Source organism: Lissotriton vulgaris, chromosome 1_1, assembly GCF_964263255.1.
Source record: "Lissotriton vulgaris chromosome 1_1, aLisVul1.2, whole genome shotgun sequence".
Taxonomy (NCBI): domain Eukaryota; kingdom Metazoa; phylum Chordata; class Amphibia; order Caudata; family Salamandridae; genus Lissotriton; species Lissotriton vulgaris.
The window spans coordinates 1045466627-1045490797 of record NC_141685.1 but is presented as its reverse complement, the minus strand read 5'-3'; the positions used below and the strand labels follow the sequence as shown (position 1 = coordinate 1045490797).

The 24171-nt window shown below is 45.7% G+C and overlaps 1 protein-coding gene across 2 annotated transcripts in view; it reads left to right on the top strand.

The window, feature by feature from the left end:
* The window catches only part of LOC147748493 (TLC domain-containing protein 4-A-like), a 190461-nt gene that overhangs the window by 122526 nt on the left and 43764 nt on the right, over positions 1-24171 (top strand). The window contains exon 7 of one of the 2 annotated variants that reach the window (XR_015309393.1): positions 15045-15505. Coding sequence is in view for 1 of the 2 variants with exons in the window: in XM_086962603.1 (XP_086818729.1) it covers positions 15045-15354 (310 nt within the window). In the remaining variant the exon portion in view is untranslated. Of the gene's footprint in view, positions 1-15044; positions 23208-24171 lie in introns of those variants that run through there. The other variant, XM_086962603.1, reaches the window with a different exon arrangement.

The window sequence follows — 24171 nt, the reverse complement described above, 5'->3', positions numbered from 1 at the left end:
ACCCAGTCCCTTATGACAATTGCTAGACCTTTATTGTCTGTACGTGGTAGTGTAAAGGGGGTAATCCAAGTTCATAACTGAACTGGGAATATATAACACAGGAATATGTGGGGGGGAGGGCGGGTAGGGTGCGTCACTCCTCTGTGGTCCGTTATCTACGGGCAGTGGTTCCAGTCATTGCTTGTGGAATGGTCTACAGGGGGTGGCTGGAGGGGTGAGCTAGTGCGGGGGTTTGCGAGGGTAGATGTGCGTTGGGTCCTGGTTCCTTTTGGGTGTCCTACAGGGTCGCCCCGTGGGTAGCCTGTGTTTGTATGAAGTTATGGAGGAACATCGCCCAGTCCATTGATATGGGGTTTTTGGGGAGTAGCATACTTGTAGCTAAGTAAGAGGAGACTGCGTAGGTCTGTGATTTCATGGTGAGCTTGTTCTCAATAATGATTCCAAGGTTTTTGGCTGGTCAGAGTGAGTGGGTTCGGGTCCTGGGTCTGATGGCTACTAGGATGCGTTCCATGTGTTTATGCTGTTGCTGATGATCAGTACTTCCGTCTTGTCTGTGTTCAGCTGCAGCCAGTTGTTCTGCATCCAATCGGTGACGCTTGTCATGCATCTGTGAAAGTTGGTTCTGGTGGTGGTAGGGTCGTCAGTGAGTGAGAGGATGAGTTGGGTGTCCGTCTGTGTATGAAATTATGTTGAGATCGTGGGATCGGACAATGTTGGCCAATGGGTTCATATAAGTGCTGAAGAGCGTGGGGTTGAGGGATGAGCCCTGGGGGACACCGCAGGTGAGCTGCTTGGGTTTGGAGCTGGAGGAAAGAGGAGATCGATCTGAGGGCGTCCCCTTGAATGCCAATGTGCTGGAGTCTTTCGATCAGTGTGTGGTGGGATACAGCATCGAAGGCAGTCAAGAGGTCGAGGAGGATCAGAGCTGCTTTCTCTCCTCAGTTGAGGAGGGTTTGGATGTTTGTGGCTGTGATTACAGTGGTTCTGGTGCTGTGATTGCTGATGAAGCCAGAGTGGGAGGCGTTGAGTTGCGGGTTCTGCTCCAGGTGTGTCATGAGTTGCTTGTTGGTGATCTTTTCCAGTAATTTAGTTGTGAATAGGAGCAGGGAGATTGGCCTGTAGTTTTTGAGTTTGCTGGGGTCGGCGGAGGATTTTTTGAGTAGGGGTCTGATGTGGCTGTGTTTCCAGGCATCTGGAAATGTTGCAGTGGTGAGTTCCTGGCCGATCCTTTGGTTTACGTGGTTGAAGATATGGTGTGAGCAGGCGTCTATGGGAGCTCCTGAGTGGATAGATTTCATGGTGGAGGTGTTGTCCTAGGTTGAGAGGATGTTCCGGGTGGTCAGTCTGTGGTTCGTTTTGGTAATTGTGATGCTGTATCTTTGGAGGAAGTCTGTAGGTGTGAGTGTTGCAGAAGAAGCCAGTGAGTTTGTCGCACAGCTCCTGTGAGGGTGTTATAATGTTTTCACTGGCAGCCGAGTTGGAGAATTTATTAATAATGTTGGAAAGTTCTTTGCCCACATTTTCTCTAATTTATAATTTTGTTTTCAGTATTCACATTGGCATGATATGCTGGCTCGGTTTGTGCATGAACTCTTAGAACAAAGCATACCCCTGGCTTGCCTCAGGCTGGCTCTTACCACCAATTCTCTGGCTTGCACATTTCTGTTAAAAACCCATATGCTGCACCCCACTACTCTCAAAACCCAACAGCCACATGACCCAAAATACTCACGTGTTAGAAGGAGCGAAGGCGCATCGAGCAAAAAAAAATTGCTTGTGCGCAGTCTGATAGTAAATGACCACAGCAGCCATGCCGTTCTGCCGCTGGATTGTTTGAACCTTTGTTTGAGCCTTTGGGCTACTGTACAGGGGCAGGGAACAGGTACACAGGCTCCCCCGTCACACAATGGAGTATTAGCCTGCAAGGTACCTGGGAAGAGTGAGGGAGTGAGTATGTTATGTGAAAACCCTTAAACCATGAGGAGGGGAACAGGCGGTGACCCAGCGAGTAAGCTTGCAGGTTGCAACTCTCCATAAACATCATTACGATCTCGAATCACCTCGTAGAATGTAGGAAGCCTGCCTTCTCACATTTGACCACAAGAGGGCAGGCAGACACTTAGGATTAAAATTAACAGAAATCGAAACTATTGTTCTCTGGGGTGCTGTGCCTAATGTATAATAGGAGTGCCTGTGCCCGAAGCTCTGCTCAGAAGCTCGTAGCCGGTGCAATTGTAGCAGCCAAATGCGTTATCTCATGCTTCTTTAATCCACTACCAGACACTCCCTGCTCCCTTCTTGCTTTCTCCCTTTGTGTCGTTTTTACAGCTTTCTCCTTTTCTCTTTGGGTATTTTCCTTTTCTTGTGCTATGTAAATGGCTAATGAGGAAAAATAAGTGCCAGTCCACAGGTAGGTTGGCCACTTTGCCGCCATCACTTCACAGAGCACTTGGGCTCTCATTGCAGGTTAAGGGTTAAATTCGGATCACTTTGCAAACGAGTGTGTACAGGGATCGGAAGAATTATGAGTTGTGTGATAGTTAACACACGTGTAGTTTTCACCTGATGGATTATGGCAAGTTAAACCTGTGAATATATCAGAGGGGTAGGCCTTGAAAAAAGGCAAAACATGCTAAATTTGGTGCATTAAAAACTATCCTGCATGTTCTGCCTCTTTATTCTGTTGAAACTCGGAAAAGGAGGTATTCAATGCACATGGTAAATACCTCACCATACCTCACCATACCTCATCCTGCTCAGCCCAACTTGTAATGAGGGCCTTTGCACTTGTGGAGGCACAGTGTGCGCATGGAGGCATCAGAAGACTTTGTGGCATCAGAATGCTATGAGCATATTTTGGTTTTAATTCTAAATCTCCCTCCTCTAAATCAGGCTACTTTAAAAGATCCACCTCTGTCTCATTTTGGGGCAGATGTATCAAACTATTTTTTTGTGAAACGCTGCGAATCGCTAAAAAGCAGCGTTTGCGACAAAAAAATAGGAACATGGAATGTATCAAGAAAAAAGCCTCACAATATTAAGGAATCGCAAATTTTGCGATTCCTTAATATTGCGTAAGCATTTAAGGAATCGCAAATTGCGATTCCTTAAATGCTATGTATGATGCATTTAAGTTTTGCGAATTTAGGCTAAGAAATCTCATATTACCACCAACTTGTAGTTGGTGGCAATTTGCGAATTCTTTTACAAATGCACTTTTTGCAAATTGTAAAGGAGCCATGTGATGCTCATACATGCCCTTAGGGCATGTATGTGCGCCATATGCGCACACATGTCAATTTCAGGGGGTGCAGCCGGGTGTCTTTAAGACACCCTTGCACCCTTGAAATTATTCTTAATTAGTGATAAGCAAATTGCGAATCGCAAATTGTGAATAATTTCCCATTCATTCCTATGGGCCTCCTGGCCCATAGAAATTAATGGGATATTATTCCTTGATTGTGATTAGCAATTTGATAATCGCAATTAACCCCTTTGACGCTTATGACGGAACGGTTCCGTAATCAGCGTCGGTTGGGCTGTGCTGATGACGGAACCGTTCCGTCACTACCACGCCCGTTTTTCGAAGCTTCAGCACAGCACGAATATTCGCGCCGCGCGGAAGGTGTTAAGGAATTTTAAGAAATCGCAAAAAAATAGCGAATTTCTACATACATACCATTTTGAAATTCTCAAATAGCGATTCTCAAAAAATCGCTATTTGAGAATCGCAAAAGGGTATCTTGATACATCTGGCCCTTTGAGTTTATTGAATTTGATTATTATTCATACTGTTTTGGTTATTCTTTTAACACCTCCTTGGGTAAGCTTTGAGTGCTCACTATTGCAACTTTTGAGAGATACATTTAGGAAATTATCAACTTTGGTATCCAAGTGGAATAAAATGGTCTTAAGCTGTGAAACTCCAAAGGTAAATATCAGAATCTACCATGTAGTAACCACCAATCGCGACAGGTTCTGGCCAAGCTGGTTCATTTCAGCAATGGAACAAGGATAATTCACAATAAATCTCTGCTTTATCACTTCACAAAGCCCTACATGGCCCGTGTCCATCTTATCTGAGGGCCAGATTTACGTTCTACCGACCGACGCTCCAACTCCGCTCGGCGACCGTTAGACGCCTGGTGGTCCCCAGATTTAGGAAATCACGTCTAGGTGGTCAGTCTCTGGCTGTTAGAGCTGCCATCATGTGGAACGACCTACCAGACCTATTAAAACATACCACTGATCTGGCCATCTTCAATAAACTCTTAAAAACACATCTGTTTCAACAAGTAGTTTAACTCCTTAGCTCTATCTGCCATTGTTTCTCCCACGCGCCAGGACAGTCTTGACTAACAGTGCGCGCTACAAATCCAGTTATAACATAACATAACATATAACGTAACATAACGTAACTTCACCTACGTAGGCTGGAAATAAAATGAATTTAAAAAAATGATATAGGGCTCTAAGCCTGAAGGTATTGCAGCGCTGGGTCCAAGAACTCCAAACTCCATCAGAGAAAGCCCACCCTGGAAACAGGAGGGAGGATGAACACCTAAGGAAGAGAAATACAGAGGGGGGCCTTTATCAAGAGTCCAAGACCAAAGGAACAGAACTACAAATTAAAAAAGCCAAGTCGTTAATTGTTTCCTAAAGGAATGATAAGAGTTAATCTCTGCAAGCCTTATGGCTAGAGCGTTCGACCTAAAAGCTGGGGAACTGGGTTTGAGCTGCTAAATATCCAGTGATTCTGGGCAAATCACTTAATCTCCCAGTGCCTAACAAAAATAAAGGCACTGTAACGAAACTGGTGCTCATGTAAAGTGCTATTATACCCAATATCTTCTGGTCTAGTTTGCGCTATATAAAACTCAACAGCAAAAAATAATAATAAATAAAAATGTAGGTTGGCATTGTGTTCCTTAGCCTAGCAGCAGCAACTGAAAAGGAGTTAGGAAATTTTAGAACAATGACTTTCCTACTTGAATCTGATCTTAAAGACCTGGTTTGTCTGTACCAATGAAATAACGACTGATAGCTAACGAGCCCTTATGATGTACGGCCAGATGGACTGTGCTTAGTGACATAAACATTGCCAGTTTCCTGACTAGAAGCCAGTGTAGGCTACGAAGACCGTCCCTCACGGACAACGTTTTTGGAATGTTCACTATGATGCACTCCGTATGATGCACACAAACTCATTTTAAACCATCTGGCGTTTGTTCAGAGGTGTTATTTCTATTGAGGTAAAATGCAATTCAGTACTCTAATCGCAAGGTGATCAATGCAATAGCCATTGACTTGCGCAAGTTCACCAGAATAAATGGGAAGATCTTCTTAAGGGATTTGAGAATGAAAAAGCAGGTACTCTTAGTGCGGTTTACCTGCAGGTTAAAGTTAAGAGAGGTGTCCAACAAAATCCCTAGATTCTTTACAGGTTCCAGGGGCATGGGGAGAGGCCCACAGGATTCCAGTCACCATAGCTCTGACCAGGTTGAATGCTAGGCCCAAAAGCCCATAACATTTTTCTGATATCTCTGATCAATTGTTGGTATATGACACCATGATTTGTGTATTGTCTGCAAATGACAGGACCTGGAATCCAAAAGATCTCACTAAGGCTGCCAATGGAGAAACATACAAGTTAAAAAGTGTGGGACTAAGTGAGGAGCCATGTGGCACCCCACAAGTTAAGCTGAAAGCCTTAGCCCTAAACTGGCTAGAGCTTACCATCTGATGCCTCTCAACTAGAAAAGAGTGAAGTATTTCTAGCCCCTACCCCTACCTGCTGTAGTCGTTTGACCATGCGTGTGGGCAAAACTGTATCAAAGGCTGCTGATAAGTCCAATAGGATCAGGACAGCCGTCCCGCCCTGATCAATCTGCATTCTGATAGTCAGATGCAGTTATAAACGCGGACGCTCTGCTATGGCCGCTCCTGAAGCTGTTTTAAGAAGGGTCCAGAAGGTTGTGGTTATTGATATTGAATTCACTGTATTCTGAAACTGGGAAGGGCCCACAGCACAGTCACCTTTCCCTAGGAATGATATCCCCATGTCCTTGCAGTCTGATTCACTTTCATCCTAGTTGTGGTCTGGCGGATTAGTTGCAAAGGTAGAACAAGGAGATGCGGTCCTTAATCATTCTCTAATTTGGCCAAATTGTGTGCGCTTGGGCAATTACATTTTGAACTTCTTTCTCCGCTCTGTTTTTCGCAGTCTATAATTCAGGCCAGTGTTTGCAGGAGGGGCACACCAGCACTTATTTTTGGGGACCAGCACTTACTTTTGCTCATCAGACATTCACCCAGAGTAAGAGAGAGAAAAACACAAAAGGGGAAAAAGGAGGAGGAAGAGAACGCCTAAAAAACAGCGACAAAGGGGGGAAAAAGGATTAAAAAACTAACCCTGCAAGAAAGAAATTATGGGGCAGGGAATGTCTGGTGATGGAAGAAAGAGGTGGTATCAAGGCTGTACATCCGTGGTATTCAATAATCCCGATATTCTTATGCGCCATCCGTGGGCTTTTAGAAAAACCTTGGACACAAGCACCTATTTTACAAATGAAGCACTGAATTTAGAAGGACAGCAAAAGCTGTAAGTGAAAATGTGGTTAAAAAAATACAATTAATATTTCCGAAGAAAGAAATTCACAGCGTCACAATATATTCACCAAAATGAAATATTGTGGGAAATTGAAAGCCTTTGCTTCAAATTGCAGTGTGCTGAAGTCTCGGCCTATTACTGTAACAAAAGGATTGATCCTGGGCAAATCATACACCCATGACAGGTCCCCAGTATGGGCTGTTCATGAGCAGGTGATTGGATTTACATCTCAATAGATAAAAATGCTCCTGAAACTGCATTCTGCAGGACCTCTCCTGTACAGCAGATTCTCTCTTCTGGCCACCGATATGTACCAGCTCACAAAGGGTATAAAGTGTGAGAGTTACTAGTCCTTTGATAGGGTTAAAAGTGGTGAGGAGCCAAAATGCGAAGCAGAGGCCATTCTGCAGTGCCTCTTTTTCAGAGGTGAGACAGAAGCCTTGATTTCAGGATTGGGGGACTGTTGTCAAACCGATTTGTTACTAGTAACAATAGTTTTGCAGCGTGAATCTTTCTGGATTCACTATGCTGTGCATATTCCGCGGTCTTGTGGTTAGGTCCGGATTCGTAGTCTTTTCTTTTGGTTTTTTTTTTCTTTTTTCGTCGCCCAAGTGGGCGTCGGCGTCACCCCTTCCTGGGTGTATTTCCGGTGACGTCGGCATGCTTCCTGCGGAAGCTCCCACCCTTGGGCGCCATCTTCAGATTCTTTTTTCCGCGGTCGGGTCTGGATCGTTCCCGTTTGGGCTCCAGATATTTTTGGAGAAAGTACTAGAAAAAGATCGAAATTGGAGAAGATATCGAAAGAAGAAGACTACGACGGACTTCGCCGAACACTACCCGGCGAAAGGAAGGAGAATTCATCGAGGACTTCGACGTTCGCGCGGCCAGGGAGGCCTCAACACTCGATGATGGACAACACGCCGTTCAAGTTCTGCCCTAACTGCCACCACAAGTTCGCGCAGAAAGACCAGCACCCGGTTTGCAACCTTTGCCTACCGGTAGAACACAGAAGCGAAGACTGCAACGCCTGCTCCGTCTTCGCCCAGAAGACCCTTCGTGTAAGGAGGAGCCAGAGGGTAGCGCACGCCACCCTCAAAGGAAAAGGCCCGACGCCATTGCTGTACGAGCTGGGGATGTCCTCGGAGGGAGAGGACAACGCTGCCGCCGAAGACGACAGCTACACGGTCGTAGAGACCGATTACACGAAGACATCTGATAAGGTAGGAGACTCGTCGTTCCCCAAGAGCACGAGAGACTCCGAGTCTCGAAAAAACGAGGGCAAGGCCCCGAAAGCGCCGACACAGAGACACCTCACGTCCGCGGCTACCCACAGGCCCAGCGGATCCTCTGAGAAGGAGTCCCTGGCGCTGAGAGCTGCTGAGCAGCAGAAGTCGCCGAAGATCGTCCCCGAAAAGGACCGATCGACGTCGAGGGAGAAAGACCCTAAAGCTTCGACGCCGTACAGGGACCCGAAACCCAGTTCGACGTCCAAGGCCTCGACGCCGAAGCTCTCACAGCCGACCCAGGCGCCGAAGAGAGTGGCCGAACAATCCGGCGTGGTCAACGCGGCCAAGATGGAAAAGAAAAAATGGCGACTAGAAGCCGAAATGGAAAACATCTTGCAGCGGAAAAAGGATTTCGACGCCAAGATGAGAGCCTTCACGATTCCCCACAAGACCAAGCCACCCATGCGGGAAGTGGTCGAGGAGGACGAGGAACAGGTCGAGGAACATGAGCCTGGCACCGAAATGGTCGACAACCAGGATGAGGACGAGAATCCCTACGAGGCTTACAGCTATGAGGAGGAAGAGGACAGCAGGTTGGACGCCGAGTCGGCCACCTCTGACCCGCAGGAGGAGGATTACCTGGATGTCGACACCGAAAGCCCAGAAGAGGCGGTAGACACATACCCCTCGAGGCCATCGGGGCTTACAACTCGGTGATAAGGTCGGCGGCAACAGCTTTCAAGCTCAAGCTCGACGAGGAGAAGCAGAAAGCGCACTTTCTCCTCGAGACATTACTCCCCACGCAAACAAGGAGCCAGTATCTACCCATGCTCGACAGCGTCTTGGCGCAGGGGATGGAAGCATTCAGGGAGCCCGCTACATGCAAGGCAGTCACTCCCAGAACAGAAAAAAAGTACAAACATTCATCAAAGGACCCAGCCTACATTCGAGGCGTGGCCTCAGCTGACTCCATCATCACAGCCACAGCAAGAAAGAGGGTGAACGTGGCCACCACTTCTGGACCTCCTCCTGATAAGGAGAGCAAGAGGATGGACTTAGTGGGCAGAAGGATCGAACGGAATGCCACGACCCAATGGCGCATGGCTAATTTCAATGCCCTCATAAACAGGCACATGTACCAGATCATGGAGGAGCTAGGAAAACTGGTGAAAGACCTACCCCAGGAGGCCAGGCAGAACGCCGAGAAACTAGTGGAAGAAGGGAAGAATGCGGCAAATTGTTGCCTCAAGACGGCCCTGGATGGTGCAGACACCTCCAGCAGGCTCATGATGATGGGTGTCACGGAAAGAAGACACGCATGGCTCAGAATCTCTGGCTTTAAGCCTGAAGTGCAACACAGCATCTTGAACACTCCGTTCAACGGCGAGACGTTGTTCGGGACAACAGTTGACGAAAAACTCAGTCAACTGAATGAAGACAATGAAACTGCACGATCCATGGGAGCTTTGCAGTTCAGAGGCAACAAAAGGGGCAGCCAGTCACGGAGGCCCGGCTGAAGAGGTGGAAACCAGCCAGGTACTTCACACCAGGCTTTCCAACAGACGCACCAGGCTGACTCGCAGGCGCAACAGAGTCAACAGAAGCAGTCCTGGCAGTACCAGTCAAGGGGCCAGTCCTTTCGAGGGAGAGGAAATGGACGTGGACAGCATAAAAGAGGGGGCCAGCAGCCCGCCTCTAAATGACTTCAGAAACACCCGTGTTCCCGCCCACAGAAAGGACCCCGGGGGGCAGCACGTACAAAGGGGTCAGGACACAATGGAAAACTACCACCACGTAACACCAGTGGGTGGAAGATTAAGACTCTATCTCCAGGAATGGAGAGAGATCACATCAGACAAATGGATTCTAAACATCATCCAATACGGGTACTGCTTGGAATTGGAGGGAAGACCAACAAGCAGGAGACCAAAGCGAAAGCCACTAACAAACGAACAGCTACAGCGGCTTCCGGAAGAAGTGCGAGAGCTCCTTCCAAAGAGGGCCATAGAACGGGTTCCCTTCAAAGAAAGAAACAAGGGAGTATACTCAACGTATTTCCTCGTGCCGAAGGTCGACGAGACAGTGAGACCCATTCTGGACCTCAGGTTCCTGAACACATTCATAAGAACACAAAAATTCAAAATGACCTCCCTGCAGGAGGTGCTACTGCAATTGCAGATTGGGGACTTCATGGTCACGATAGACCTCAAGGACGCCTACCTGCACATACCAATGAACGTAACGCACAAACATATGCTCAGGTTCACGGTCGGAGACAGCCACTACCAATTCACGACACTAGCCTTCGGTCTAAAATCAGCACCGAGGGTCTTCACGAAGTGCCTCGCGGCAGTCGCAGCGCACATACGAAGGAGGGGGATACACGTATATCCTTACCTGGACGACTGGCTAGTGAAAGCACACTCGTACCAGAAATGCAAAAAGGACGCACATACAGTGACGAGAACTCTGATAAACCTGGGGTTTTCCATCCATTGGAAAAAATCATCAATGGAGCCGGAACAAGTGAAGATCTTCTTGGGGGCACAGATCAACACCTTGCAGGGCAGAGTGTTCCCCAGCAACAAGAGAGCAGGGGCCCTGGTGAGGGAAGCTCGCCTCTACCGGAAGGGACAAGCTCGGACAGTGAGGACTGCGAGCAAGATCTTGGGGATGATGGCATCATGCATCCACCTGGTACCAAACGTACGCCTACACATGAGACCCATCCAAGAATGGCTCCAGGATCAATGGTCACAAGCTTCAGGGAGTTGGGAGGATCTAGTGGTTGTGACGCACGCAGTGCAGAAGGAAATGACATGGTGGACCATGGAGAACATAGCAAAGGGAAAGCCTCTTACACCCCCAACACCAACAGTGACCATCACCACAGACGCATCCATGATGGGATGGGGCGCTCACATGGAAGAGCTCAAAGTCAGGGGTCTGTGGACTCCAGCAGATGCGTCGAAGCACATCAATTATCTGGAATTGAAAACAATCTTCCTTGCATTGAAAGCCTTCCAAACAAGACTGTACAAGCAGAGGGTATTGCTGCAAACAAACAACACCACAGCGATGTTCTTCATCAACAAGCAGGGTGGAACACAGTCAACAACGCTTTCGACACTGGCGCAGGAGATATGGAGATGGGCCATCCCCCTCGGGATAGACCTACTGGCCATACACCTACCAGGGAAGGAGAACATTCAGGCAGACTGGCTGAGCAGACAGGCATCAACATCCCACGAGTGGGAGCTCAATGCCCAGGAGACGAAGTGGTTGTTCAACAAGTGGGGAACGCCATCAGTGGACCTGTTTGCAACACGCCAGAATGCCAAATGCCGAAGCTTCGCATCCAGACAACCCGAAGGAGGGTCCCTTGGGAATGCCCTATGGATAGATTGGTCCGGGACATTTGCTTACGCTTTTCCCCCGATACCACTGATACACAGAGTACTGAGCAAGTGCAGAGCGAGCAACATGACCCTGATACTGGTCGCACCACAGTGGGCCAGACAGACATGGTACTCGCAGATCATGGAGATGGCACAGAGTCCACCCCACAGATTCGGCAGAAGAAAAGACCTGCTCTCCATGAACAACGGAGAGGTACTGCACCCAGAGACAGAGAGCCTGAGCCTGGTGGCGTGGCTCCTGAGGACATAGAATTCGCACACTTGAGACTGCCTGAGAGCACCCTCAGGGTCCTTCGGGAGGCACGAAGGCCCAGCACACGGAAGTGCTACGGGGCAAAGTGTAAGAGATTCACAATATGGTGCAGGAAGGAAAGACTTCACAATAAAATGAAGAAGGACTCCACAGTGCTAAAATACCTCACGCACTTACTGGAGAAAAAACTCCGCTCGTCCTCCTTAAGAGTCCACTTGGCAGCGATAGTCGCCTATACAAGGGGTGAGATGGGCAGGAGCTTCTTCACCTCTCAGGTTGTGAAGAGATTCCTGGAAGGAGCGAAGAGGATCGCACCACCCAAGCGGTTACCACCACCGGCATGGAACTTGAACATAGTCCTGACGGAACTCATGAAGGAGCCCTTTGAACCGCTCCACAAGGCCTCACTAGAGATGCTGACCATGAAGACAGCTTTCTTGGTTGCAATAACGTCCCTACGACGAGTGAGCGAGCTTCAGGCGCTAACTCTGCAGGAACCATACATACAAATTCACAATGACAGGGTTGTGATGAGGACTAACCCACACTTCTTGCCAAAGGTGGTGTCCAGATTCCATATAAACCAGTCTATACAGATTCCGAGTTTTTTCCAAAAACCAACAAATAGTGCAGAGCGAGCCCTTCACACCCTAGACGCCAGAAGGGCGGTCGTGCACTATATCGAGAGGACGAAAGGACACAGGAAGACAAAGCAGTTCTTCGTGTCATTCGCCAACAGTTTCTTGGGAAAGGCTGTAACAAAGAACACTATTGCACGATGGATCGCGCAAACAATCCAACTCTGCCACAAGCGGGCAGGACAAGAGCTAGCAGAGGGACCACGTGCCCACTCCACTAGGAAAAAGGGTGCGACAATAGCCTTCCTGGCTAATACACCCATACAAGACATACGCCTGGCGGCAACATGGGCTTCGGTGCACACATTCACGAAGCACTACTGCGTTGATGTTCAAATGAACAAAGAAGCACAAGTTGGACAAAAGGTGCTCCAGCACATATTCAAGAACCAAAGCTCATCTTCTACCCAGCCGCCACAGAAATGAGAAACCGCTACAAAATCTATGCATAGCATAGTGAATCCAGAAAGATTCATGCTGCAAAACGAATAGTTTCTTACCTGTCGGTGTAGTTTTGCAGCTTGATGATCTTTCTGGATTCACTAGCGAACCCACCCACCTCCGCCAGAAAGATGAGGCTGGAGAGGGAAAGAGGTGGTCAAAAAAAAAAAAAAACATAGAATAAAATGGATGACTTTTATACAAAGCGGTTAAAAGAAGTTTCACCTACATAGAACATTGCCATCACTTCGGAAACGAAAGAAAAACGGAAAAAAGAATCCGAAGATGGCGCCCTAGGGTGGGAGCTTCCGCAGGAAGCATGCCGACGTCACCGGAAATACACCCAGGAAGGGGTGACGCCGACGCCCACTTGGGTGACGAAAAAAAAAAAAAACAAAGAAAAGACTACGAATCCGGACCCAACCACAAGACCGCGGAATATGCACAGCATAGTGAATCCAGAAAGATCATCAAGCTGCAAAACTACACTGACAGGTAAGAAACTATTCGTTTTGAGGCTCTTCAGGAGTCGCATACTATGCATTAGTCCACCATCTTGTGCTTGGGTTCCCTGCTCTAATTTCTTGTTCTGACTTGACCGCGCAGCTGTTGCTTACTTTATCTCATCAACAGAATTAGAGCTTTAAGAAACACGAACTAAAGAGGGCTTTTAGCTCCACCCACATGTTGATCTCACTTCCTACTGGATTACATTGGGCGAAAGTTGTGTGCTTCCACTGCAAAATAGTGCTCGTATTGCACAGATTATGCTCTGTATTAAAGGGCTTTATTTTAAGAACTTTATGACTGCTATTATAGAAACAGCCTTTACATTTTGCGTTTCGCTCTGGCAAATTTAACAGGGAGGCATTTGGTACAAAGGTCCCTTTTAGGTTTTGCCACAGTATAAGCTTGGTGTTCAAGAGGTAGACTTAGTCTTCATGTCAATGTATACTTTGAGTTTGCCTACAATGTTTGGTGTCTCTAAGCAAAGACCACATAGTAATGTTCATTTTAAAGTTTTGATTGTTAATTATAGCGACAAAAGGAGTACGCTTCTAATTTTAAATTGTGACCAACATGACAAATCCTGCAGATGTAACCTTTTTTATTGTGAAAAGATTCCTGTTTTCCAGTAGGTCAATATGAGGCCATTGCTTCCCTACATATGTCATTAATAGAGACATTTGATAGGCTAGGTTGCCCATTTTTTCCTTGTAGAATGTGCCCATGGCCTTTGCTGCAGGGTCTTGCCTGCAATACTGTAGTATGCTTGGATAGGATTTTCTCTACCCAGCTAGCCATAGTATGCTTGATACTGATAAACCACTATTTTGGCTTACGTATGGCACAAAAACTGATTGTTTTTTTTACTGTGGTGTGGTTTCTTGAGTGTAATACACCATAGCCCTCCTTGCATCTAACGTCGGATTTATTAGGAGCACACCAAAAAATAAGTAAAAGTACAGCGTTCGTCATTTATGTTTAGTTAACAGATATGATGTAAATATACAATTTCAAATATTTACTGATCCATACTGAAGTTAGAAAATCACAACTGGTATGAAAGAACAAAAACATTGTTACTATGGTGAAGTCTCATGTACATTTGGTATTTACAAAAAGACAGTAATCTAAAGTAGGCTTGTTCTGATAACCAATCATGCCAAACAGTCAACAGTTAATTATACACAACAGTTTAGTCACATAGGACATCTCAAGGCTGTGAAAACGTGACCTAAGGCAGAAAACAAGATTCCTAAGCTAAATTATCCATAATTTGTTACATTTCAAACAAGAAGAATAGACCGATCAGAGGACCAGAAGGAATTCCAAGTAAATTGGCATTTTAATTACCAGAAGAGTTGAACGTGTGGCACCCCTCTTTTCACCTACTGCCAGTACATTAGAAGTATGTTGTTTGAAAAACAGCCCATGACAAAAATGCTCTACGTGTGGGTAATACAAAAGGGGCCTTTATTTAAATTTAAAAAAAACTACACACAATATAAAATTAAAACAAGAAACGAATCACCAAGCATACGAGAGCTCAGATGTGACCGCAGAAGCATGAAAATGATCCAAGATTGATTGATGTTTGTTTTAAGTAGTGATTAAGTCATTTTTGAGTGTTAGTTCACCAGTGGTACCAATGCTGGAATGTTAAAAAGCTATTTCTCGCCTTCTGAATACTCCAGGAAGGGAAGACACAACAATCAGCCTTTTTTTATCTGATGGTCACAAACTTCAACAAGTGATGTGTAATACTCACTGTTTGCTTTTCTTGATTCCTGTAACAGCCCTTAAAAATGTAATCTTTGCTATTTTGTACAACATGGATATTCTTAAAACACCCCCCCCCCCTCGAGCCTAATCAGACTCCATATCATTTTTATTGAACTTGTGATTATTTGACACTATGAATGTGTAATGTGCTTGTTCTCTATTTATTTGCAGATGGTTTTTCGATATTGTTGGACAGCCGCGGTCTTCGTGGCCAGTGCTACTGAATGGCTTCGCCATGACGGTGGTCTTCTTCCTAGTCCGCATTGCAGTCATCCCCTGGTACTACCGCGAAACCTTTGCCACCTTTGGCACTGAAGCCTTTGAGAGGCTTGGCAGTGGACCACAGGTGGCCTGGATAGTGTCCTGCATAGTTTTGGATGTGCTCAACGTGGTCTGGATGTACAAGATTTTGCGTGGATTCTACAAGGTGGTGAGCAAAGACCGTCCGCAACGGAAGGCAGGGCCGTATCACTCTGACTGATACATTTGAGGACCCTTGATCACAGTGAAGAAGAAGCATTGGGGCCCTTGCTATCCCCTCCTGGACTGCGATGGACATTGCGGAATGGCGACCACTGACCTCAGGATTTCATTTGCAAGAGACTGAAAAACATGGCAAAAGAAACATTCAGGTGATGTCATAGGCTTGAGCCGACTAATCTGAGCCAAACGTGCTGAGGGCAAAAGGCCTGGACACTTGCGTGTGGGGAGCGGTTTTAAGATAGAAATATTTCTGCTGCTTTTACAAATACTTGTTTGTCTCTAAGAGGGCCACGGTTGGCTTTACACTTTGGCATATTGTTTAGTCCTTGTCCACTCTACGTGGTAGCAAAGTTTGTCGCAGGAGCTTGGCCAGTCTACTGAGACTATCATTGTGGAAGGTGCTCTGACAGAGCACTACCGACAAATGACTTGTCACTTCTCGCTGCTGAGTCCTGGCAACAGCTTTCGATGGCAGTGTCAGAAGAGAGGGAGAGAATTCAATAGGTGTATAAAATGAAACCCACTCGCAAACAGTGTACATCCCCGCCACATGCAGACAACAAGGATGGTGTATCGTAGAGCTCCCCGCTGTTGTGGCTTGCACTGCTGCTGCCGGTGTTGTATCTGTAATTGATACTTAGTCCACTGATGCCCGTACTGTGCCTGTTCTGTGTGCTTAAACTTGCACAGCTGGTGACCCCGCTACACGTGCTCTGTTTGTATCTAGATCGTGCTCTACTACTGCCAATGCGGTACATCCTCTGTGTGTGAGTGAAACTTGCCCTACAGCTGCCTGCCCTGTACCTTTTGTGTGAAGACTGCTTGTACTGTTCCTTTCTTCTACGTGTTTCGTGTGTGAAGGCAGTATGCATTGCTACTGCTGTACCTTTCCAGTTAGAAGCTTTCACTTCCTTTATGTTGTAACCATCATGTATATGAGGGGAGTGTGAACTATTTCTATGGGTACAGTGCCATTACTTTGTGTGAGGGAAACCTGTACTGCAGATGCCAGCTCTGTAAATGTGTGTGAATGAAGGTTCAACAGCTTTCTGCCCTTTCTGTACATGTTTTGATTTTGCGATGGTAGCCTGTCCTGCCTGGGTTGTATATATTTGTGGATGGCTGCTTGCACTTCTCTAGACCATGATGTGTATATGTTCTGTGCGCAAGTGAGAGAAGCCTGCATGGCCCAGAGTTGTAGAAGGTGTTTGGGTGTACATTTGGTTTCCATGTTGTACTTGCTCTGCGTGTATGAGAGAAGGTTGCATGGCCTGTGTTTCACAAGATTGTTGCTGTGCGTGTGGTGTGTGTACTGAGCTTGCTGTCTGTGAGCGAAGCCTGGAAGTCCTGTCTTGTACAAGGTGTGTGGCTGTGTGTGTGTATTACCAGGGATGTATCAGTTCTGTGTGTGCGTTTGTATATATATATATATATATGTATGTAACCTGTATTGCCTTGTTGTAAAAGGTGCGTGCATCTGACCCCTCTTGTACCAGTTCTGTTGACTGCATCAATTCTTAGTCAGTCCTTTGTAGGTAGTAGGATGGACTTTCCTTAAAAAGCTCTCTGTCGAGTCTCCTGCTAAATCAGGCTGAGTGGTCTCTGCACATGTAGTAGACAGTGACTCCAAAGCACACCACAACTCTCTTTTTGAAATTTAGTGTAGTATGTAAACTAAAAAAAAAGTTACGAATTCAGACAACCCATTTAAAAACCAAAGTGTATTTTCATAAAATCTAAACCCTTAAAATATTAAATGTCTTACTGGAATACTCGTGGTAGATGTACAGCTCCCATAATGTGCCCAAGAGGGATGTTTAAGAAGTTAAAGTTCAAATGACCTTTCAGGTATTGGCCCTCCTGCAGTTACTATCTTGGCAAAACATTTTCCCCAAGAGTTTGAATGCAGCCGCCAATTAGTGGATTTTTGATACAGCATTTACATGTTCCTGAACATTTCTTCTTGAGACATTTAAAAAAACAAAACCAGTCTCAAGGCGTCAGTATACTAGAAGTTTCACAATCTCTAGACTAGTAGGGGCCAGGTTCAGAAGTTCCAAACTGTAGACGTAATTCTCTTTATGGTTGTAGCGGAGATACCAGTCTCCCTGATGAGGGACCAACTGGCCAGTTCTGCGTTTGCTTGGTATGTAAAGGACAGAGTTAGAACAGAGCTGAAGGCCCTTACTGGCACTTTCTCAAGGCAAAACGTTAACAACTAGCCTGAGTCGAAGTTCAATATTAAAGGGAGAAATTTGGTGGAGGAATGGGAAGATCTTGGTCTCAGACAGATTGGCAGATCAGGGTCCTTTTCAGTTGGCCACAATGGGATGTTGTCTTTCATAGCCGTCTCCTTACCTAGAAACTTAGGCAGTTAGACAGGCGGACCAGAGCCTTTCCATAGCCCACACTTCGAAGGGACCATATAAGATTGCATGATACATTTAGGAGAAGGACTGTCATCTTCTCGCTAACTCTGGGCAGCTTCAGTGAAGGTTCTCTATTGCCGATAATCAGTAAGCATACAGCAGACGTTTTTGAACTGTGGAGTGGAAGAGGACTCATAGCTATGTCTGCCACAAAAATAGATTATGTATGCGCCATTCTGTGAAACGGAGCACTTATCTGCTGGAATAACGACACCCGCCCCACAAGAAGCACTCCCAAGTGGGTGTATGTCTCTTAGTCTTCTAGGGAAATACATGGAGCTCAGTCTCCCGTACAAATCCACCTGATCCCTGGCCTCGTCTGGTGGTGGACAAAGACATGCAGCCTTGTGACTTCCCAGATGGGAATGAGCTTTGTGTGTGAGCTATGTAAAAGGAAATTAGTAATTAATCTTTTCCAAGTTGTGCAAATATTTCTATGTTGTTACATACTCAATTTACCAGTTCTTATCTTTCGTTTTGCAACTTAATGCATTCTGGGATTTATAGTCTTGGTTCATTTAAACTGAACCAATTGGACAAACATACCTGAAATCATTAATTTGTGGAAATAATTTAGTGTCCTTGATAAGGTGGACTATTAACACATTGGCAGTATTCAGCACACTCTGATAAACATTTTAGCAGGTTACGTCCGTTGGGGGCCCAGGCAAATAATTTTTTACTTCAGGGGAGCTTGGCATGAAACAATTTGAACACTACCGACAATAGAATCTGTTGCCTATAGCCGAAGACCCCCAGACTTTTTAGGCAAGTTAAGAAAAAGCCACAGGACATTCCAAAGGCAGCGATGTGTATTAGGGAGGTTTGCGCTGCTACCATCATGTTATACCTTGTATGTTTAGCTTGCACTGCCTCTGCAAACATGACATGGACGTTTAGAAAGCTTGCACTGTTGTGGGCAATCCCATACCATTTTAAAATGATGGGAGGTGAAATGGCTATTTTCTGTACTGTATAATTTCTACATGTGTGGGACGCATGCCGTTGTGATTTGTGCTGTACCCTTGCTGGGTGAGGTGAAGTTGTCTTATGCTGCTTGTGCTGTATCTGTTTTGTGCGTGAGGGAAGCTTATACTGCTGCTGTGTCTGATGCATCTGTTCATGTGTGCGAGGAATCTTGTTCAGCTGGTGTCCAGCTGTACCCCTGTGTGAAGGAGGTTTGTACAGCTGTTGCCTGAACTGTATCTGTTCTGTGTGTGAAGGAAGCTTGCACCTCTGCTATCCTTGCTGCACCTGTTGTCTTGGCACCTGCGATATTACGTCTCTAGCTTTATTCACAAGTATTGCTCGCCCACAGTGAAGCTTGGCTTCATTCTGTGCTGGTACGGCGATAGTCTGGAGTGTAAGACCAGATTTCTGTATCGCTTAATAGCCCCTAGGGGCTGCCCCTAACTCCACAAGGGCTCACTCCCACCACCGTCCAATGTTTTACCTTGTAAGAGCGCAAACACTTATGTTTACTTATGAAAAGGCCTTTTCCTTATTTTTAGAGTAAGTCTTATTGTAGAGATGAGGTACAGCAATATATATGTAGTACTCAGACGACCAGCAACAGTTTAGGTATCTTTTGGGCCAAGGGGCATGAGGGTACAGTCCCTTGCATCTCAGTGAGAGGCTTCAGTTCTGCAGAGCAACCTTCGTTATAGGGTGTGTCTATGCTAGGCAAGCAGCATCCTGCCGCACTTAAAGCCCCAGTGCGTAGACAGTACAGATCAGTCTCCTAATGCACAGTTGTCAGTCCTACATCTTTAGAAACAAAATATAAGTGCAAAAATGTTAGCATTTCCTCCACTGGGATCTCCAGGGACACCAGGGTGAAGACTTAAATAGAGAGAGTTGATGCGACAACTAACCACCAGGGGGGTTTGTATAGATAACACATCACTACCGGGCAGGTGTGAGAGGTACAGTGTGTCGTGAGGAGCTAGAACCCATTTCTCCTGAACTCCAATTTTATTTGAACAGTGGGTGGGAAGAAATGTTGAGCGGTGCTTGTACTCCCCCCCCCCCCCCCCCCCCTGCATCATACAGGAAAGAGCAGTAACATTGAGATGCAAATTCCCACACCTCATCTCATACTGACGAAGGTTGAATTGTGAGATCAGTACACTTCACGCACCTCATCTCATACTTAAGGAGGGGATGGGTGGCAAACATGTACAGAGATCTCGAGTTTCCTAGATCCAAGCAGAAGTAGTTCATCGGGTCCTGGTATTTTCCTTTGCATTCTGGAGTTTGTAGTCTTGTTGATGCCAATATAAAATCAAGACAATTCTGAAAAAGGCAAAGAATAAATCTGGACTTTATGAGTTCCCACACATGGACTTGGGAAACTGGGGGACCGACACCCCAAGTGCCAACAGCTCATTTGAAGTCATTCATCCAAACACTAGCTAGACCCAGGCCAACTTACACATTTGTAGCCGACTCTCTACAAGCAGGCACTTTATCACAGAGACAGGGGGGGTGTCGACATGTGGTGAGCGGGCATGGGACACAGGGTTGAGAGGCGCGTGGCTAGTGCCCGAATAGACATTTCGCTGCCATTAAATTGGACATTATATTTTCCCAGGCTGTTACAAAGGTGAAATGTAACTGTAGTCAGCAGAGTTTTATCGGTTCTTTTGTTTACACATGTTTGAAGACTAGGAAATTGAGGGGAAGAACTGGATTTCGCTCAGGCTTTAACTCCTCTCCAGAGTTTGGCGGAAATACTGAGTCATTAGTTAGGTTTTGCCTTGTTGCTGAAGTTTTACCTGGCTCTTGGTGTTTTCGTACCTACTGGATATTTCGTCTATGAGATCTATTCTTAGCTTTGTGGCTTCAAGCTGAGTAAACACGTGCCAGTGCTCCAATCATTCATAGAATTATTTTCCTGGAATATGGGGCTTCCTGCTTTTTATCGTCCAGACGATATGAGGCCCATACACAAGATTGCAGCCCTAGATGCTGCTGACATTGTCGTGATGATGCCCTGATGTCAGTATGTTGCCCACAATGCTGTCACGCTACACACGATGCAGGCATGCAGACGGTGGTGGGATGCGTTTGCAGCATGAACCTATTTTATATCCACATTTTGTGCTTTAATCTGCCATCAAGTGGGTGGGTCTAGAGGTTTCTTGGGAATTAAGTTGTTTCTTTACGTGACAATCCTAGGCGGGCTTTGCATGAGGCACCGTGGCATTGTCCACACGCCCACAAAGCCCCAGTACATGGCAGTCATCAATAGATTATTTACACTGCTGGTGGTTTTGGAAGTGAAATGGACAGCTGTCAAGAAAATTGCTTTTTCTTCTTTGGTTTCAATGTGGACATGCCACTTTGGTAATGCCAGGATGCTGCCACAATGTAAACAGGCTGTTGACAGCTCAGAAATACTGGTGGTGCCTCAATGCTAGGATGCTGCCCGCATTGTTGACACACTACTGACAATGTTACAGTGATGTCTTGAAGTCTGAGTGCACAAATGTTGCAAAGTCATGGCCATATGGATGGCCATGAATTTGACACCCTGGTGGCGGTGCGAAAATGTTGTTAATGATGTAGTTGTGAGGTCAGGATATTTAGTGCCGGTGATGTTAACAAGATGGCAGTGAAGCTGTGGTGATGCCTCGATGTCCGAATACTGTCCACAAACACTATTGCAGTCATGCCTCCGTATTCGGACCTGTGATCATGACACTACAGATGTAGGTAACACTCTCCAAACCTAGAGATGCTGATTTGCTACTGACAAGACTCTGCCGATGGTACACTGACAGTACTGCTGGCATCATGCCGCAGCTTCATTGGCACCCCCCCAAATGGACATCACATCAAAATAAGACTCGTAAAATGTTTTGAGAGATAGATTCGAGAAAAGGCAGAGCATGGTATTTAACTCCTGCTAATTAACTAATGCACACTGAAAACAGGTCCTGCCTCTGGTGTTGCTCCTATGTCTTTTGCTACTCATGACGTGCCTTTAGCTAACTAATGACCACAAAAGGGTCAACGTTTCAACGGTGCCAGATTCTGAATAGGAGTGCATGCCACCAAGTAACCCAGATGTAGTTTGTGTCCCAGGACACCTGTTCCTTCATGAATGAGGTTGTTGAAGATCTGCATCCTCAAGATATGATTTTTGACAGTGGTATTGATATATTGTTGTGATTGGTAAGAGGCTTGGGCCCCGCTATGCCCTTCTACAATCACTTTGTCTTGCAGCATACTGTGCTGAGACATGCTCATGTCTTCGGGTCCCTTTACCGTGATCAAAAGCCACCACTCATGTGTTGTACATGTGCTTTATGGGCTTTTACCTCATTCTCTGCTAAACACTGCAGTTCTGGTGAGTCAGGATGCATTGGCAGATAACTGCAGTTGGTACAGATACATGCTATGCTACGAGAAGGCGCCGTCTCCCATTTGGGACATGTGCCTTTCTGCATTTTGGGCTTCACTTTCTATGTGGGTGCATGGAGTCTGTCCCCTGCATCAGTAAGGTTGATATTGCTGGTGCCAACGCACTACATCTTTTTTTTTTCTTCGCTGGTTATTGTTATTCATACACTGCCAGTCTCCACTCTGCACCTTTATCATTCATGCCTACATTGTTCCCTTTTCACACTAGTCCTGGTTCATTCACCCTCGTGCAGTCTTCATCTCATACATTAACCTCTTTTATGTATCATTATTATACAGCTTGTCCACGTACAATATCGTCCAGCTCAGCACATCTGTTGGTGTCTACCACTCTAGCCTGTACAAACCAAGGAAGCCATGTAATCCTTACCACACATTTGGTCAGGTGCAATGGGCTTGGATGGCCTTACTTGCAATCGGACATATAAATGTTTCCTTCCAGTGATTGCTAAACATCCAGAGCATGATTACATGGAGAGAGAGAAATGCTGACTTGCCTATTTGCGGCTTCTGAACTATTCCTTAGGCAGGCGTGAATAAGTGCAAGGGCTTCAGTTATTCAATGAGCTGGAAAAGTAGACAAGGTTCACTTTTCATAGGCATGGAAACTGCATGTTATTTTCTACTCACTCACATGCTTGAAAGGTGCCTCTGGTTTAGAATTCAAGGGTGTGGAGAAGTGCATGTAACTCTCTGTTTACTGGTGTGAAACGTGTTGATGGTTTATTGTCCATTGTTGTGGACAGTTGCACGTGGTTTAGCATTCCAAGGCATGCATATGTGCTTGAGGTAAACTATTCAAAGATGCGGACTAGCGCAATTGTTCTACAATTAACAGGTGTGGAAATGTGCATTGGTTCACTATTGACAAAACTGGAAAGGGCGCTGGGGCCATGTGTACTGAGATACTTGTCACAATTAGTGATTGTTAAAGTGTGAGCATGCATTTTTGCCACCAGTGTCTTATTTTGTGAATAAACCTATGCACTGATAATTCAGTTAGTAAAATACTGAATTAGAGGGGGGGTCGCAAAACGACCTGCCTAGTTAGCATTCCTTATGTGGGTTACAAATTGCGATTCCTTTTGAGTGATTGCAATTACATGGATGGTGGCCTATCACATGTCAGCATATCACAATCCCAGTGATTATTTTTGAAAATTGAAAAATAATTTTTTTGAAGCAGCCTGATTTCCATAAGGAAAATGGCCATGCTTTAAAAAAATAAAATGAAAATAAAAAGTTTACATTTTTCAAAACTACAGTGAGAGTTGGCAGTGGTCCTGTGGACCATTGCCTTTTCTACTCTTGAAACTGCATCCCCAATTCTCACAGGGGTAGAGGTCCAAAGGGGACCACTTCCACTTTGCAAATCAATTACCACCCCAACTTGGGAGTCGTTAATCAATAGTGTACAACCAGAATTCATGTCGCAAACCAGTTATACTAATGCTACTGAATCTTAATTTGGAAAGGATCTCCGCCGTGCGCCCCTTACAAATTGCAGTTTGGTTGGTATCCATCTCTAAACCCATTTTAGGAATCGGTAAAACTTTTCTGACTCGTAAAATTGTTTTAGTACATACTAAATACCGTTTTTGGCACTCAACCCCCTCTGATTTTGCGAATCTGCGGGTTTGCGACCACTAAAGTGTAGTACATCTGACCCATGATTCACTATTCACAAACTTGGAAAGGAGCACATGGTTCAGTATTTAAACCTGCCGAAAGATGCTTGTGATTCTCTGGAGAGATGTGCTAGAATGCACATAGGTAACAAATTGGAATAGAAAGGTGCACATCATTCACTATTCACAGATGTGGAAAGGTAAATGAATTTCAATTCACCAATCCAATCTGCTTTTGTGCACATCGGTGTATTAGTGAAAAGGTGCACGGAATTAACTTGTTACAAATGTGGAAAGATGTACAAGGAGCAACTCGAGGGTGCAGTAACA